At 37.4% G+C, this 15,650-nt stretch overlaps 1 protein-coding gene across 3 annotated transcripts in view; it reads right to left on the bottom strand.

The window, feature by feature from the left end:
* The window catches only part of NFATC3 (nuclear factor of activated T cells 3), a 79,098-nt gene that overhangs the window by 60,435 nt on the left and 3,013 nt on the right, over positions 1–15,650 (bottom strand). For all 3 annotated transcript variants that reach the window (XM_067302620.1, XM_067302622.1, XM_067302623.1), the window contains exon 2: positions 168–1,299. In XM_067302620.1, coding sequence (XP_067158721.1) covers positions 168–1,299 — 1,132 coding nt within the window. The remainder of the gene's footprint in view (positions 1–167; positions 1,300–15,650) is intronic.

Here is a 15,650-nt window from a genome sequence, read left to right as displayed (position 1 = left end):
TGTTTTCCTCTAATTATATCATTTAGTTGGCTACAATAACTTTTCTTTTTAAAGTCTTACTGCATCACTGAAATATAAGCACCTTAATACATCTATGTAAGATGCACAGAACGGGAAAAAAGGGAGGGAAACCTTCTGAACAACTTACAAATTTTCTAACAACTTACCGAAATATAGGGGTATGGCCAGGCTTTGGTTTGTTCCAAGTAAAGTGCGAAGGAACAGAAAGGAATTGGTCTCCAGGCAAATCTTTTTTCAAGCTGTGTTGAGATCCAGAGCAATCATCTACCGCAGTTTCAAGGGATGATGATAAGTTTCCCTGTTCTTCAGGGCAGAGATCAATTTTTCCAGATAAAGTGGCAGTTTGATCCTCTGAGGTCTTTCTTGTTTTTAGAGGGATGTCAGTCTCTGTACAACACTGAAATGGTGAAAGGCCAGAATTAAGACCTTGTACGTTATGAATAGAAGCGTTTAACCATGTGTCTTCTGTTATGCTTCCTCTGGGGGAATGGCCAGGTGACGGAGTTGGAGAATGGTGAGGAGAGAGAGAACCAGCGTAGCAAATCTCAGCACTGGAGTGTCGTCGTTTCCCACAGGGGGATGTAGGTCTTGATGAGGGCCTTGATGTTGGTCTAGGGCTTAGCCAATTTTCATCTGTAATACTAGTTCTAGGAGAATGACAGGGAGACTGTCTAGGTGACAAGGCATGCCCAAATCCATAAGGTTGTTGCCAGGATTCATCACTGGGACCTCTTGGAGAACCACCAGGAGATGCCAAAGGAGAGCCAAGGGTAAATCGAGCAGCTGCTTCATTTAGCTCCGAGTCTACATCATCATAAACGTGGGAAATGGATTCACAGGAGGAAGCATCTGAAAACCAGCTTCTGGAGGAAATGCTGCTGGCAGGACTTGGACTAAGGGATGATTCCCTATATGATGGCTCAAGAGGAAGATAGAGATGGTCCCGCGACGGCCTTTCCATATACTCATTTTCTGTGCCATTTGTGTGCAATTCATCTTCATTGGCTTCAATCCCTTGATGACAGTTAGGTGAAATAGATGTAATTTGAATACTAGGGCACTCAAAGGGTTTGGGTCCACCTAGTGGACTATATTTGGATTCCGGTACCTCACAAGTCCCTTCATAGTTCTTATGACTCTGAAGTCTTGTAGGTGGTGACAGGGGAGAGGAGTGAGACTGCAGTCCATGGCGAGGAATACAAATTGGCTGATTTACAGATGATGATGGTTGGTCTACATTAAAGATGTATATGGATGCACAGTCATCTGACTCAAGATCTGAAAAAGGAATAAGAATAAAAATAAATAAACAAAGGAGAAACAGGGAGTCAGAGTGCAATGCTAAAAATGCCCCAAACAAATCTTTTGTTTCCTAGGTGTGTCTCATTTTCAACATCCCAGACTTCTTACATGGCTCTTTGGACTAGAAACACAACATAAAACTCACCTCTATTTTAGATTTTTTGAAAAGATCTACATATTTACAGCTGCCCAAGATTATGGCTTAGTTTTCTATCGTAAACCTTGTTTTCAACCAGATTCAGCAGTTTACACACATCTTTAGTGGATGAAAACATAACATACATAGAAAATGGGTTTAAAATCTTGAAAGGATCTAAATTGGAGCACTCAAATCAAAATATACCTTTCATAACTACAGTCCATTCTAGGTAGTTCATAAATTAAACTTTATTTATCATAATTCATTAAAAATGTAATTTCCTAGATAGACACATGAACAAATACAATACTTTCTGCAATCCCACTAGTCAATACGTTTAAGCACTAGGATATCATATGCATAATAATTACATCCTTTAAAAACAGAAAGCATCTTATGGTGACCCAGCCTTTGATGAAGATTATAAACAACTAAAAACATTCAATCACAAGAGGCCTAACAAGAAACATTATTAAAGACATCATGAAGAATCTTATACCAAAGAGTGCTTTTTAGTTGCTTATAAAACTCTCAAGCACCCATCCCACAGAACTGCATTTTTCAAGGCTAGTCTCACCACATTTGAGTGCAGGTTGTTTATCCAGCATAAGAAAAGGCAAAACAAAACATTCTCACATCTCTCAAACTTACGCAAAATACAGCAAGTATTTCAAAGAAAAACAAACAATCAAGAGAGCACAACAAAGTCAGCAGCTTCATCTTGTAGAACTGAAGCAAATTTTCTTGCCTTGCTTCTCAATATTGAATTAACTGCCATTAAGAGACATTTGTCTCTTAAACAAGATTAAAAAACACAGCCTTTTCCTTATTTTGTAACCACTACGCTTCCACTCTTATTTCTTTTCCCTTGTAGAACAGATCCTTCCCTCTGTCATCATAGAAGGTAAGTTTGACGGAGACCTCAGGTGGTTCACTAGTCCATCCTCTTCTAGTAGCTGAAATCAAATATATTTGGAGCATCCCCACCAGACCCTGAATCTAGCCTGTTAATGATAACATGCCATGTAATGATAACAAGGACTGTTAATGATATTGTTTCAATAATCTGAGTAATACATTTTAATGCTAAATTGCTTTGAGAGCTTTCAGCCTGTCACTAACATTCAACACAATCTTTGTTAAAATTATTCTATTTCTAAAATTTATGTGTGTTTTTTGTTTAAACAGGCTTTTTTCCAGTAGTAGGGGAACATTGTGCAGAAGCATATGTAATGTTATGAGAACTGAACTGTTCCTGTATCAAAGATAATGATGAAACATCATGTTCATATGATTATTTTCCAGAAATTCAGACTGAATAAGATTAATTGCATCTCATGTATTAGCTGATTTTGATGGTTTTTGTCCCCAAGAACATGAAACTGTCTAGGCAATTACTGCCCACACCATACTGCTTACCTTGTCTTGAGTATCAGTGGGATATTGATATTTTTCCAGTCTTTTCAGATTTCAAGATTCATTAAAAGTTATCATTAGCCTGAAGACTTTTTAACCAACTCTTTTTGCACTGCTAGCTAGAAGTTACTTTACCTTGATCATTTAAAAAAAATATACGTATTTACTCTAGTAGATGTTTTAATACTGTCCTCTAATTGCTGCCTTGCTATTGAAATATTGTTTAAAATATTGTATTGAAATAAAGTCGGCTTTTAAAATAAATCTATTCTCTCTCACAATCAGATGAAATATCCACACAGGAAAACATATATTTTAGGCCTTTCCATGATCAAAAAAATTAGGATGTCAATCAAACTGACTTTTCTATTAGCAATCACCTTAAATCCATTATTCTTAAAAATCTCCTCAGAGACAACAAAAAAGCATTTTCAAATACAGAGAAAGTGTACTATTATCAAGGAACAGGTTATGTTCCTCAGACCCTTAAAAAAAAAAAAAAAAAAAAAAGGCTGAAGTTTCATGGGCAGAGCGCCGTGTGTATGTCATTCATTAAAGGAGACAAAAATGCATTTCAGACTAGTATTAAGTAGTTTTGTAAGTATTATATAACTTCATATATTATATGTATTTATCTGTATTACCTAATTACATCATTAACTAGTATTACATGCATTAAGAGCACAGGACACTGTCACAGATTGATTTCTAAATATGCATACACTAATAGGATCAGGTTACTCAGGAAGGACTGTTCTACGTATCATACAAATAATTAACACAAGCTCGCTATATTAAACACTGTGTCAAAACTGTACTCCCCCATCTTTTTCTTTTTGCTGTTTGCAGACAGTAGCTAGTTACAGATTTTCTATATCTACTGGTATATTCATAAGATCTCAGATATTTTTGCTTTCTAATTTATTACCAGTATTAGGACTGCAGGTCAAGAAAGAAAAAAGGCAATCCTAACACAAGGATGATGTAAAAAACAGCAACTAAACAATTACCCAGCTACTCAAATACTTAGAAATAAAAAGTAATAGGTAAAGAAAATTTGAAATAATAATAAAAATGTTATAGGAAAACCAAAGTCAGAAAACTTTGAGTCCTTTGTAAAACCCATTTACTGTCATGAAAGGCTTTAGGAACAGTGGCAGCACATTCCTTGGGTTAAAACTCTCACCATAGCAGAGTCTTATTTTCTTGCAGCAATAACCAAGAAATCTTTAAATACTTAAGACAGTTTGTCAACTTTCAGTGTCACTGGGGTTTACAAAAAAGCAGATGTGCATTCAAACTTTTAAGTTTTGCGGAGCTGAGATGGAGAGATCAGACTAGCGCAAAACCATAACAACTGGGAGGAGAGAGGGAGAAGACGGGCGGAGGCGGAAGAACGTCCTTCCAGCTCGGGCTCCTTTGGCCTCTCTCCACGACAAACACGTTCTAATGAGCCTGGCACCACTTTCTCCCCTTACCCCTTCCCAGCAGCATCCACCCACGCACTCAAAACCAGGAAGTTACAAACCCAGAGTAAGGACTATGCATCTAATGAACCTCAAATCCCAAAAGCATCCTCAAGACTGCAGAAACAATGTATTTTGAAATCTAATTCACCAAAACATTGGGTACAATTACACTGATCACAATCTGTTAGTTGCTGATATAAAGAGCAACACTAACTAGTAAGATCTTTACTGTCTCATTAATTCTACTATATACAGACTGCCTAACAAGTTACAAAATATTCACCAATAATCATTTTTGTCATAACAAAGAATGTAGAGATAATCCAACGTGGAATATATCCCTCTAATTTGAAGTAACTAGTAAAGCATATAAAGTTGGAATACAATTTCGGTAAAAGCAGCCATGAAACAATATGGCTGACAATCCCTAAAATGATAAGGAGTGAGAACAGCTCTAAAAGAATCCAGCACAGGACTTCAAGATAGCAGACACTGAACAAATTCAAGAAAGTCTCACAGAAGGCAACTGCAAGGCAAAAAAGAGATATGGAGAAGCCCAAGGCAAAAAAAAAAAAACCCAAAACAACAAAAAAAAAAACCCAACAAAATAACAGTTATGGAAATCTGATAACTTAAAAGGAGAGCTATTGTATCCAAGTAATCCTATTGTGAGAAGGAAAGGAGTATTGTAAGAAGTCTAGTTGACCAAATCATGAGGCCTTCATTGACCTCAAAGTATAAAGAGACAACATTCAAGAAACAGAAACTAGGTCAGATTACTAAGGTAGGGCATAAAAACCACCATAAGCACATGGAGGCAAGATCTGAAAAGCAAAATGTTAGGTAGAACACACATAGCAAAAGACAAAGACCAAGAAAATCACCGCCATTCACATCAAAAGCCTGACATGACCCTGAAAAGACAGATGTGTTAAATGCTTGTTCTTCAGTAAAGTCAACTGAGTATACTGGTAACAAAATTAATAGCAATGCAGAATGAAAAAAAAAATAGACTGAATAAAAAGTTAATAAGTACTGAAGAATTATGGATCAATCAGTTTAAGTTCAGTTTTAGGAGTAATATTAATAGTTTATTTGGCCCAGTAAGTATTTAAAAAGAATACAGAGAAACAAAACAAGCCAATATTAAAGAACAAAACCGTATCAAACACATTTTGTTTTATGACTGATTAAGAACGTCTTGTGTATAGCACAGAAAGAAACCCAGCTTTGTTTCAACTTACTAAGGCATCTAACACTACCTTGCATGGAGAGGACGCTGAGTCTTTAGAAATTTGGTGAGGTCCTCTCTGCTTCCTGCTGCAATCAGGTCTACTACTGAGCGGTCACAAAAGTTAGAAAATGCCCTATACTCACACAGTGTACGTTAGCTATTTAAAGCTGCAGACTTCTATTTAAATTCTGCATCAGCTGTCGGCATCATCCTTTACCAATGAGGGCCAAAAGGTCAGTCATTTTGAATGTACATTTGCCACCATTTGGAAAACAGACTAGTTTATAGGAGCTCCTGTGCAGCACTAAAACAATGCTGTCTCATCTCTCACTAAGCTGCTAACTACCCTTCAACACAAGTTGTCTAACTGGGGAATATAGTTAAATAATAGCCAGAACAACTGTTCCCAGTGTACATTTTGCTTGCTATTTGCTGCATCAGGCTGCACATTCAGGACTAGTAATGCTTGCACCAGTTGTTCACTCCCCAGCAATGCACTGGCACACGCGTATGTGCAGCTGTGCAGTGAGCCAGATTTCTCCACAGAAGGAAGGTCAATTACTATCAAATGTCTGAACACAAAACCTGTGCCAAAATTATCCAAATCTCTTTATTCTTCTAGGTTTGTAATCTCATAAACAAACAGGTTCTGACAATAGGAGTTGTTATAAGGTACTAAGAAAGCGCAACATGACCTAGGTCTCATAAAAATACTACTGTGAAAACAGTATCAGTAATCAAGTCCTTTAAATAACATGAGGAAAGACTTCAGCATTGCCACAGACATCATGTGTGTTCTCAGACAAGTCATATAATCTGTCTCCATTCCCAAACTGTAAAAAGAGAATGACAACCTCTTCTATTTTTCAGGTCTCTTGTGACAGTTACTATTAGCTCTTTCCAATCACGATGCTACTATAAAGACAGCCAAAGAAATTCCTGTAAATAAGAACAAAAAGCAAAACCAGCTCCATTTTTAATTGGTTATTCTACTGATTTGCTACAAACCATATTCATACTTCTTGAGATGGAAGAGGAGTCTTAAGCCTCACAAAGAACCAAAATATCCAATAGGGGTAGTTTTCTTTTTGTGCAGTTAAAAAGCCAATTAATTGATCAGCCTTCTTTTTAGCACTCTGTCAAGCTAAAGCTCTATAATGAGATATTTACCTCAAATTTCCAATGCAATCTGAGTTTTCCAGAGAAGCTTCCTACTTTCCAGAGCAGTGGGCAACTTAAAAACAATCAACCCCCCAAAACAGAAAAGCACAGCGATGCATTAGTTCATATGGACTATATCCAACTAGCATAACCCACCAAACACAGTATTAAAAATATAAACTGTGAAAACAATTAGGGTAGGAATTTGGAAGGATTTTAGGGGGGAAAACACATCCTTATAGTCCAAGCTTAGCAGCACACAAAACAGCACTACAAGTTCAGGTTCCAGGAAAGGATGATTTACAACAAACATCATTTTATGAAGGAGTTCTCCTTGCTCAATGGTTTTGTGCTCTGTTTCATGCTCATATCAGATTACTTAAAAGGATAAAAATAAGTTGCACTCCTGTCAGTCATGCATGCTAGAGGCAGCTCTGCTGTGCCCATGAGAATTTCACTCATTTTCTTGTGTTCGGCAAGGATTCCGGAAACGTACAAGAAAAACAATCTTCTCTACAGTGAAAAGTGAATCTTTTCCAAATTCTAGTCTGGATGAGAATTAATTATCCTCAGTACAAACTGCAGAGAAGTAACGAAGCTGCACTAGTTTAAGCAGTTTAAGCAAGAGAATAATACAGCATGCCAAATGTTTACAACTGACAGTGTATAAAATAAGAACAGACTGGCACCCAGGGTGTAACTACATATTATGTTTTTTTCAGCAGCAACTACCCTCCCACACACACTGACACACAGAGGGGGAGGGGGAAAACCCAAGATCCTCACAAGCTACCCAGCCCATTTTGGCAGTATGATTTACAGTGCAGTAGCGTAAACACCTGCCTGTATACACAAGTGACAGGATGACAAACTTTAGGACACGGAGAGAAACAAGCAACCAGGAACTCCAGGTGGTTTCACTACCAAATAAAAAAAAAGTAACATGCGACTAAACCCTTAGGCCATAGCCTGGTATGCATTTAAACTAGAATGGCTGTCTTAGTGTGCATCAAGTTTCAGCTCGAAGTAGCAGAATTAAGTTTCAAACAGGGAAATTACAGTTATAAAATTTTATTTGACATATAAGAAAAATAGACTAAACAAATATGAAAAGCAAATGCATCTGCTTAAGCCATAAGCACATTTTAGAATATGATATACTTCAGTTGTTGCAAATGGAGTTGATCTCGGTTGAGAAGTTTTTCTCCTATTTAATATACATTTTCATGAACTTTTGTAGCAGTGTGCTTTGAGATGTGCTGATAAACAGTAATATACAAAGCAGGTAAAGAATTGAGCTTGTAACAGTAAGTTTCAACAAGAATTAGTCATTCCAAGTTCAGTTACAAGAACAGAAAATAGCAACCGGAAGTGCTAGGCAATGTTTATACCTATGTCTTCTCAAACTCTCTCAGTACTTCTGGTTGATTACGGAGGGTGACTTGAAATAAAAACTTCTCAGAGCTTGTGGTTCAGTATTTAAGAATTATTCATTAACATTCACAATGGGTTAAAAAAAGAAAAATAAGACTTTTACCTGTTGCTTTAAAAATCTGTATATTCTACAGGCTCTTCTAGATTCTTTTTTGGTTTGTGGGTACCTCATTCAAGAAGGTATACTACTTTACTGTATGATACCCTCGCAGCAAAAATGGAAGCCGTTGCCCTCCAGTTTGATGAAGCCCCATTAGATATTCAGTGTGAGAAAGAGAGGCAGCTTAACACCACCCAACAGTTCAGAGGTATTCAAAGCTACATTAAGGCCTTTGGGGATATTCTTACCAAATCTGACAGGGCAGTACCTCCACGCAACAGTTAATACATAGTTTTAACAGTCTTATTTGCTACTGTATATCCTGAAGGTAAAGTACATTATAGTACATGATCAGTTAGTAGTATTTGTGAAAGGACTGCAGCCCCGCAATCCCAGAGTAAATCTGGTATGTGTAGACACGCTAACTGAGAAAAGATTGAGTACTCTGAAACTGGTCTGTTATGCCTCAAGCATAGGAAGAAGACTGATTGTAAAGATGAGTGAGGATGTCAGGCAGCAACTGATTGAAGTGAATAAGGGAATTAATTATGTGCTGTAATTGCCAGCCTAAGGTTTGTATAGTTTTCTTGGTACTGCAGGCCAATTTCTCCTCCACAACCCAACTCCTCCCTTTGTGGAAGGAAAACTAATGGACTCCATAAAGGGTTCTCTAGCTACTCAAAGTTCTGGTTTATGCTGTATCTATGAACTGAAATCCTCACCTACCTGCCCACACAGATGCCCTTACCACTGATCAGCTTCTAAAGCCAATGAGCTTACCGATAGCCACTGCCTGCTCCGTACAGAGACACTTCCAGGTCTTCAGTCTGCTCCAGTCTTCCTGAACCAAGCACTGAGCAGAAACCGAGCTTCCAAGATAAGAGTGCTGATGTAGGGCCACAGCAGACAAAACAAGATAGGAACATGCAAGAAAATGGATAACCTATTTACAGGAGAGCATGGTGGCATGGGCTGGGGTCTTTGTGGATATTGGTAGAAAAAGAGTGCAAAGGCAAAAAGGGTGAGTGGGGAGAGGTTAAGCTGTACAGTGAGAGGAAGAGAGACTGAAATGGGGGCATGCCTCTTACTGTTTATCAAACACAGCACGACATAGAGGCTGAGAACTAGTAATGGTAGTATCTGAGCAAACTAGTCTGGGAACCCTTCACCTTGACAAAATGACACTGTATTTCTGCAGCTGCCATACAACAGGACAGAGGGCGTACCTCTCCATCCCACAGCAGGCAATTCTACTCTACTCAGTTGAGCTGGAAATCAAGTAAATGATTTGACAAGGTAATAAAGGTACCATATAGTTAACTCAGTATCTCATACAAGTACTATTACAGACTTTGGTCAATATATTTTATAATACAGATTTAATTTAGACTTCATGTGAACAAAATTCAAAGGCTGCCTAAGTTAAGGGACTGACATGAGCCAGAATGATATTCTGAAACTTTCCTGTTTCCTCAGCTGCTCACGTCAATATAGAATTAGCAACACTTTGAATTCACTTTGCTAACTGATTGACATAGTAAGCATAACAGACAGAAAGAGGAATCAAACAGCCAAGCAAAAAAGGGGAGGCTGAAGTAGACAAGAAACTCTACAATGTTTCACACATTAAGAGTCAAACAGAGCAAGAATGCAGGTCTTTCAGCTACTTTCAGAACATTCCTCAAAAATACTACAAATGAGACCTTATTAGCATGCCTCATGGCTGCACCACAGGCTAACATTGAAACTTTGCTTCCCTTTATAGAGTCCTAAATAACTTGTATTTATCCCAATGGGAGTGGAGGCTCCACGAGATACTGCACTAAATCAGCTTAGAACAAACAAAACCTGCTCCAAGAAACAAAAAAGCTAAGCAATTTGAAAAATAGTTGTATTTGCTGCTCTAAAGCCTAAACCTGACAAGTTACACTGATGAAATATAGAAACTCTGACCTAATTTAAAGTAGCTATGCAAAATACAAAAAAAGTTGACAGATTTTCTTAGTGCTTCTTTGCATTAAACTGTACACGCTCTCTTGTGGCCTTGTCACTGGAGAAGTTATCCCAAATGACACCGCTGAAACCTTTTGTAATCATACTGTTACTTCATCTCCTCAGCTTGTTTTTGTCTTAGGTTAAGGAACTACTAATAGAAAGCATTTCATTTAAGATACATCTAAGTAGCTACAAATTATTGTAGATTGTTATTATAGTCCATTTTCCAGTCACCAAAAGCAGTGAATCATTGTCACTAACAGCTAATAAATGCAACCTGGATTTGTTATCAACTTGTAATTCTGGTTTGGGATTTTGTGTTCTTTTCCAGTATAAAGACACAAAAGGTTACCTTGCAAAACAAGTTTTGTTGGCAGTTAACACTTTTGGTTGACATCCCAGCTAGGACCACTCACAATGAGCATTTCCTCTCCAGCACAGTACAAATGCTGGTTATCACTGATTCACATTTAAGCGGTCTCCCCATTTTTCCATTAACCCAAACAACATAAAACAGTTAAAAATCAGGGATTAGAAAACCATTACTCACAGCATTGGTTCCAGAAAAAAGGAAAATTTACAGCTCCTAAAACATGAAGATTCTTGCTAAATTAGTGAATTCAAAGTTACCTGCCTCCTGCAATCCTGAAGAAGTTCATATTAAAAAAATACAAAGATCTAAGTCTGAACGCAAAAGTGATTCCAAAGAGGAATACTTACAAGCTTTCATATATAACCCCCACAACCTGTTAAAAACAAAAAAAACCCCAGCTCCATCCATCAATTATTTTGCTATATTAAAAATATCTCATTTTTAGAAGTGTTGACTAATCTTCAAAGTGCAGTCCAAAACACCATTCTTTCAACAAATATTTGCTATTAATCTACATGTTAATATGAACAATATGATTATACATTTTGGGGGTGATAAATTTGTACTGGCTCACCTTTCCACCTACAAAATGTTTTGTATGCAGCCTCATATGAAATTTTTTTTTCCTCCTCATTTAAAAAAAATAAAATAAAACCCAAAAATCAGACTTCACTTTTATGAACATATTGTTGACAGATCATTAGTCTGTAGCCAGATTCCCAGAAAGCTTATTCTTCTTCCCTTCCCCCAAATACATAAAAAAGGAGACTGGACCTTCCAAATAAAACCGACAAAAATATCTTCTCTTCTATCACACCTATCCTTCCTTGTCTGAAAAGTAACCAGAAACATTCAATGCCACGGAGACATTTAATCAGAACAGCCACGTAAATGATTAAGTTCAGCTGTTCTGTTAACTCATGAGATGTGTAGTTCACAACACAGACCAAAAGCCCACTTACTGATCACTTCTGCAGGTCTTCACACTTAAACTGACCTTACCTGAATGACTTTAACAATTCTATAGAATTTTGTATGTCCTATTTTGCCAGTACTTCACAAAAATACTTATACAGATTGATGTTCTGAAGGCAGAATAGCACGTTGACTTGTCCATAAGCTTGCTCCTGCTTTGCAATTTTACTTAGCCTTACTGATCATTTCACTCATCTTAAATTCCACTGTCATTTGAACCCCACATGGCATGCCTGGACAAATGCAAGGACTTGGATGTTGTTTTACAGGCTGGGCTTACTGCCAAGTCTGCTCCATGTACTTCCCTGGCCCACTAGGGCAGCTTTAGGCAACAGCTCCCTTATTTACGTTATTGCTGTGTGTGAACAGCCAAACTGCTGCTTACTATTGAACGAGGCACAATCTACTCTCATTTCTCACTTGTTCAACAACAACATTATTTATTTGGCTAATCCTTTGGTGGGATACAAACACCCATTTGCACCTGTAGAACACAAACAAAATGAAAATGACCATGTTTTAAGCAGAGAATTTCTTTTTCTTCTAAAGAAAGACACACTTTATTTCTAATTTTCAGAAATCCATAGGAGAGAAGCATTTGCATAAATATCTTGTACCCTTCCCATCTCCCTCATCCCAACACTCAGCATGTGCTTTCATGCTACAGTGTGCCCATCATTCAGATTGGGGGAGGGGGGCAGAGGGTGAGATGTGTGTATGAATGGACAAAATAAGTGATATTCTGTCAAACAAGTGCTCTTTTTCAAATCTCTGTATTAGTACAAGTCTCAATGTGCTATGTGATGACCCAGGAACCATATGCCAAACCACAGAATTTATGAAATTAGATAAGGTGCAACCACAACTGCCTTGCAACAGCATATAAGACAGTTTGAATTCTGCCAAACGATTTCATCCTGGTCAAGCTTTATCCAAACAGGGAAAACTTCATTTAGCCAGCATAATGTGAAAGAACTTAACACATTTGAACATGTCATCTTTCCAGGATTATCAACTTCAGCTTCAGTCATAGCCATGTTACCTTCTAGGAGCCAGGCAACTCCAACTTCATTGATAACAGATTTACTTTAGCACACATTTTCCTTTGGTTCTTCCTCAGCAGCTCTGTAAGTTTTCTTGAAGTCACAAGGTTCTTGTCACAGACCCTCTATTTTTGGCCAGATGCAGCTGCTTGGTTTTCCCCCCTCCCCTCCATCAGCAGATAATATAACCACAGCTTATGACTGATTTGCATTGTCTCCCTGTGTGTCATTCTTTAATGTGCAATGATACCAGCATCCTTCTACTAGGCCGTAAAATAAAATAACGATGGCAACTAAGTTTGCTCAGGTGGTGGTTCCTATTATATTTAGTGCTTAATACAAAAAAAAAAAAAGAAAAAGAAAAAGAAAAAACTGTTTAAGTATCATTTATTTCTAGAGTAAGAAACAGATTCAAGCAACTTGTTCATTCATTACTTATAACGGTACCAGTTGATTCTAGTCTTAATGTGCATGAGCTCTCATTTGTATAGCAAATGTTTACAGACCAGCAAGGACAGCTATATTTATATGGATGGCTCAAATATAGATATTAACCACAAAGTTATCATCTTGCGCAAGTGCCTCTCCCCTATGCATTTATATAGACAATCAAATCCAGACAGAATAAGACGACCTTAAAAAGGAAAAAATTCAGGCAAACTGTACAGGTGTGCAGATTGGTCTCTTAAAAAGACATCAAAAGATCATGTGTCAGAGTTGCTCTTACTTGGCTAAGAAAAGCAAACTCTGCAGCAGTTATGGATCAGAAGTACACGATAACAATGATTTTCAGTGAGAGCAACCCTCAGTCAGCTCACGCCTTGTGTACACCAGTTATTGTCAGTATCCAGCCCTAAATTTCCAGTCAGTCTAAATATGAGACTGCTTTCTTCCCTACCATAACTTGACTTACTTATTATTGCCTACCTCATTCACCATCTTAGAAAAGAACAGAAAGTTCAAGCATTCACTGCAGACTTCTGTGAATAGTTTGGCCCATTTTCTACTCTCTACCCACAAACCTGACAGCAAAGATCTTATGAATACAAATTTAAGAAGTGAAGAGGAATACTTCAGATATTAATGATCAAGGCAAGGCTATGAACACTAATATTATGGTGGCATTTCAGTACAAGCCATCAACTTTAAAGACTCTTAGTATACATCTAAATTAAATGACACACATACAGTGCAAATTTTTGCTACCGAGAACTCTGCCTAGTCACCGAGGAAAAATTCAGTGCTAGTCATCTCTTCAAAGCACTTAACACATGGGCAGGAGGTAACTGCTGAGCAGTCCGAGTATCTTATAGATACTAATAGAGAAAGAAGGCCAGATACTTAAACCTTCAAAAGAAAAGCTCAGATATTACTTTGATGGTCACAAGTAAAATGCATATTTTAATCTAGAAATTGAGCAATGACCTTGTAACAGTAAGCTAACGAATTGAAGCAAGAGGAAAAAAACCTCAAAAGAGAAAAAAATTTTTTCCAAATAAACTGTAATTCCAAATCCAGACATATAGTCCTTATTCAGAATGAGGCTCTAGCTCACAAAGATGTTTTGAATCATCACTAAATTCATCACAAAACCTGGATATAAAGACCTGTTTTCTTTTCGTGAGGTAAGAAAGATTGTGAGAAATAATTCTCCAGCAACAAAGTTGCTAAATAGTATTACTTAACCAGATATTAAGTTGCAGGAAATATCAAAAACCTCTTTTCACTTTAAGTTTCATAGTTTCTAAGTAAATAAAACAGACATTATGAACAAGAACTCCATGGAGGATAATTTTACACTTTCCAAAGTAAAAATTTTTCCTGTACTTTTAAAGCACTAATATTTTGGGAAAACAACCCCCCCCCCCCCCAAACTCAACTAAGATGATTACTTAAGTTGAAAGCACATATGTAATAAGATCTTTTCCTTCCCTAGTTCATAATCAAAGAATAAAGATTGATGGGGGGGGGGGGGAATTCCAGATATTGTGCTATTCTACTGGTTTACAAGACATCATCCTGTGTCTCTCTTTTAGAAGACTTTGTCAGAAACAACAGAAAAGCTTTAGACAAGACTCTGAACCGCACCATCAACAACTTGTCCATCAAACTTTCCTAAGTAATTAAAGAATTCATTTGCTGGATACCAAACCGCTTGCAGCCTCTGATTTTAAGTCAGTCCCCGTTCCACACACCAACAACCAATAATTTGGGATGTTAGGAGCTCTGCAAGACCCTGATTTCCCAGCTCTGCACTGCATACCCTGAATTCTTTAAAGGCCCTTACTTTGTAGAAGTGCATCCCTAATAACAGAAGGTAAACCCTTAAAAAAAAAATTCAGCTAAAGGAACACTCACAGCACTTTATATTTGCTCCATTTTTGCAGAGCTTGGCATGTAAACAGTATGCCTCATCCTCAGCAGGGTTTTTAACAGTTGTGAAGACCATATGACAATTTCCTTGCTTAATTTTCCCAAAATTACACTGAAGAGTACTGCAAAATGGTGGGGGGGGGGAAAGGGGGAAGTACAGTAAGGGGGGGTGGCAGAGGAAAGAATAGTATTCAATTATTCGAGTGTCACATATTGTATCTCAAAAATTCCTTCATTAAAATATCCAAACATGGTAGAACCTCAAATGCATTAATTTCTGAAGTTAGTTACATGACAGTCTATTTTACTACAGTGTACTGGAACTCAACAATACTGTGATCACAATACTGTGATTCAAATGCCTATTTTGGCATTTCAGATGCAACCGGTATAATGCGCCAAGATGCAATCAGATGCTACTTTCATGCTAAACAAAACAGTTTAGCAAGAAAGAATGCATCAGACATTTGTTTGACTTCAGAGTGCTCTATAACTTTACCTTAGAGCACTGAAGGCCTGGATCATTTTGTCAGAGAAAGATGAAGCTCAGCAGTATGTAGAACTGAACCACCAGTTTTGAGCAGTGAAGGACAAGGACAAGAACACAAAATTATC

Source organism: Apteryx mantelli, chromosome 10 (assembly GCF_036417845.1).
Source record: "Apteryx mantelli isolate bAptMan1 chromosome 10, bAptMan1.hap1, whole genome shotgun sequence".
NCBI lineage: Eukaryota > Metazoa > Chordata > Aves > Apterygiformes > Apterygidae > Apteryx > Apteryx mantelli.
Note: the sequence above shows the minus strand (reverse complement) of the source record. Positions and strands in the feature narration are given on the sequence as shown.